Source organism: Limulus polyphemus, unplaced genomic scaffold (assembly GCF_000517525.1).
Source record: "Limulus polyphemus unplaced genomic scaffold, Limulus_polyphemus-2.1.2 Scaffold12153, whole genome shotgun sequence".
Taxonomy (NCBI): Eukaryota; Metazoa; Arthropoda; class Merostomata; order Xiphosura; family Limulidae; genus Limulus; species Limulus polyphemus.
In genome coordinates this window covers 6546-9247 of record NW_013677763.1, presented here as the reverse complement: position 1 = coordinate 9247, position 2702 = coordinate 6546, and the positions used below count along the sequence as shown (strand labels likewise).

Genomic DNA, 2702 nt, shown 5'->3' with positions numbered 1-2702 from the left:
TGTGACTTTTGTTGTGCCTTAATAAGGCTAATGTTTTTGAACTTCATTTCCAATGGTACAAGCAGATGAAAATGTTAACAATTCTTCCTTAATAGGAAGCCAGTCCATTGCAGGTTAACCTCCAGCTAACAACTAGGTACCCATCATACAGATGCCAGTCCATTGCAGGTTAACCTCCAGCTAACAACTAGGTACTCATCATACAGATGCCAGTCCATTGCAGGTTAACCTCCAGCTAACAACTAGGTACCCATCATACAGATGCCAGTCCATTGCAGGTTAACCTCCAGCTAAAAACTAGGTACCCATCATACGGATGCCAGTCCATTGCAGGTTAACCTCCAGCTAACAACTAGGTATCCAATCATACATCTGAGTAAACTGGAATAAGTGAGGTAAAGTGTCTTGCTTGAGGACACAACAATATGATCCAGGCCAGCCTTGAACTCGCAACCACCCGACTACAAGTCCAAGGTGCAAAGTTGCTCACCTAGGCTGCTACACTTATATAACATTTACCAATCACAAAATAAGAGAATTTGTTTTGTTTGTCAAATAAATATGCCCAAGTTAGACATAAATAAAATTCAGTGTCAGAGCACAGAAGGATATCTGATAAATGTTGATTCAGAGTACTTTTAAAATCCAAGGATATCTAATAAACATTAATTCAAAGTACTTTTAAAATCAAGGATATCTGATAAATGTGGATTCAAAGTACTTTTAAAATCCAAGGATATCTGATAAATGTGGATTCAAAGTACTTTTAAAATCCAAGGATATCTGATAAATGTTGATTCAGAGTACTTTTAAAATCCAAGGATATCTAATAAATGTTGATTCAGAGTACTTTTAAAATCCAAGGATATCTGATAAATGTGGATTCAAAGTACTTTTAAAATCCAACTAGTTCTTCTGTATGGATCTTACCTTGAGGGGCAGGAGCAGATGCTACAGTCTGTAACGGAACTGCTAGTGGTGTTGTAACAACACTTCTTAAAATATTTGGTGTCTGACGAGAAATAACACGTGCAGGATGAGTGTCAACTACAGAAATGGCATGAGGAGCTACTGATGCCAGGTTTGCTTTAGCTGCTTCTTCTTTCAACCGGATTTTCTCAGCGTAATGGTTGTACAGATAATCACAGTTCTCTGGAAATAAACAGTTTCACATGGTAGAAACCTATAATCACATAACTTCAATGTCTAACTTATTTGATTTTGTAATTGTAATTCACAAAGCAAGCAGAAATGTCTCTTTTCATCACGATTTTCTTTAATAGTGTTGAAAAACTTAAGCATCATTCAAAGCTTAACCAACAGGAACATTGTGATTATTACTCTGTGTAATAGACAAACAAGTATGGCCTTCCAAAAAAACTGAGGCCATATGAAATTCCAACCTGACGGGTTGAAAAAAACTGAAATTTATTGTCACACCTCAGGAAACTTTAAAGGATGGTGTTTCCTGATGCGAATCTTGTTGTCACCTGTAACACTCACGGAAACTGCTGAAAATGGTGTTTCCTGATGCAAATCTTGTTGTCACCTGTAACACTCAAGGAAACTGCCAAGAATGGTGTTTCCTGATTTGAATCTTGTTGTCACCTGTAACACTCACGGAAACTGCTGAGGATGGTGTTTCCTGATGCGAATCTTGTTGTCACCCATCAGGACTGAAGAAACTGCTGAGGATGGTGTTTCCTGATGTTAATCTTGTTGTCACCTGTAACACTCAAGGAAACTGCCAAGAATGGTGTTTCCTCAAAACTTCTATCCTGGACATGAACAATGGCTAGTTTAAAATAAAGTCAAGTACTTTCCTTTAAGTATGTATGTAACTCTACGTAGTGTGTTTGTCTGAACAGTTAAATCATAATTACCCTGTTAACCAATTAAACCAACAACCACTAATACCTACCAGGGAAAGGAAGCTTATTGGCATCAGGAACGTGTCTTTTGAGAGCCCACCATTTACCTCTCAACCACTGAGGAGATCGAACACTAAAGACAAAAAAACAGGAACCAGATAAAACCTAGGGCACCAAGAAACACAAATAACATTATCTTACAAATTATCTTGTGATATTGTATAAACAAATCTTCTGGTCATTTCTATGGTTTATTATTAAAAAGTCAATCATACCTCCTGAACTACAAATTGTTGATAATTTTATACTTGAATATTTGTTTTAAGATTGATAGATGTAGCTTTCTAAAATGTTAGCTTATCAGATAAAGTCTGTTGAACAAATTTCACGCAAAGCTACTCGAGGGCTATCTGTACTAGCCATCCCTAATTTTGAGGTGGTAAACTAGAGGGAATGCAGCTAGTCAACATCACCCACTGCCAACTCTTGTCAGAGTAAATAGTGGGATTTGACACTCACTCTTATAATGTACCACTGGAGCCAAAGTGCAGAGCACAATTTTCTTATTTTTGGATGTAACGTATCTTCAGACTGACAGTCTGGCATGATAACAAATGGCCTACATTCAGCCCTTTAAATAAAAGATGATAACAAATGGCCTACATTCAGCCCTTTTAATAAAAGCATGCTGTAACTTTACCTCAATACAAGAGACACATTTTCTTATTTTTGGATGTAATGAATCATCAGACTGACAGACTGGCATGATAACAAATGGCCTACATTCAGCCCTTTAAATAAAAGATGATAACAAATGGCCTACATTCAGCC

At 37.0% G+C, this 2702-nt stretch overlaps 1 protein-coding gene across 1 annotated transcript in view; it reads right to left on the bottom strand.

Moving 5' to 3' along the window:
- LOC106476931 (cyclin-D-binding Myb-like transcription factor 1) overlaps positions 1-2702 on the bottom strand; it is a gene marked incomplete at its 3' end in the record, with an annotated part of 10158 nt that overhangs the window by 2683 nt on the left and 4773 nt on the right. Inside the window, exons 3-4 of the mRNA XM_013937546.2 lie at positions 1922-2004; positions 931-1152 (exon numbers count right to left, since the gene is read on the bottom strand). Coding sequence (XP_013793000.2) covers positions 931-1152; positions 1922-2004 — 305 coding nt within the window. The remainder of the gene's footprint in view (positions 1-930; positions 1153-1921; positions 2005-2702) is intronic.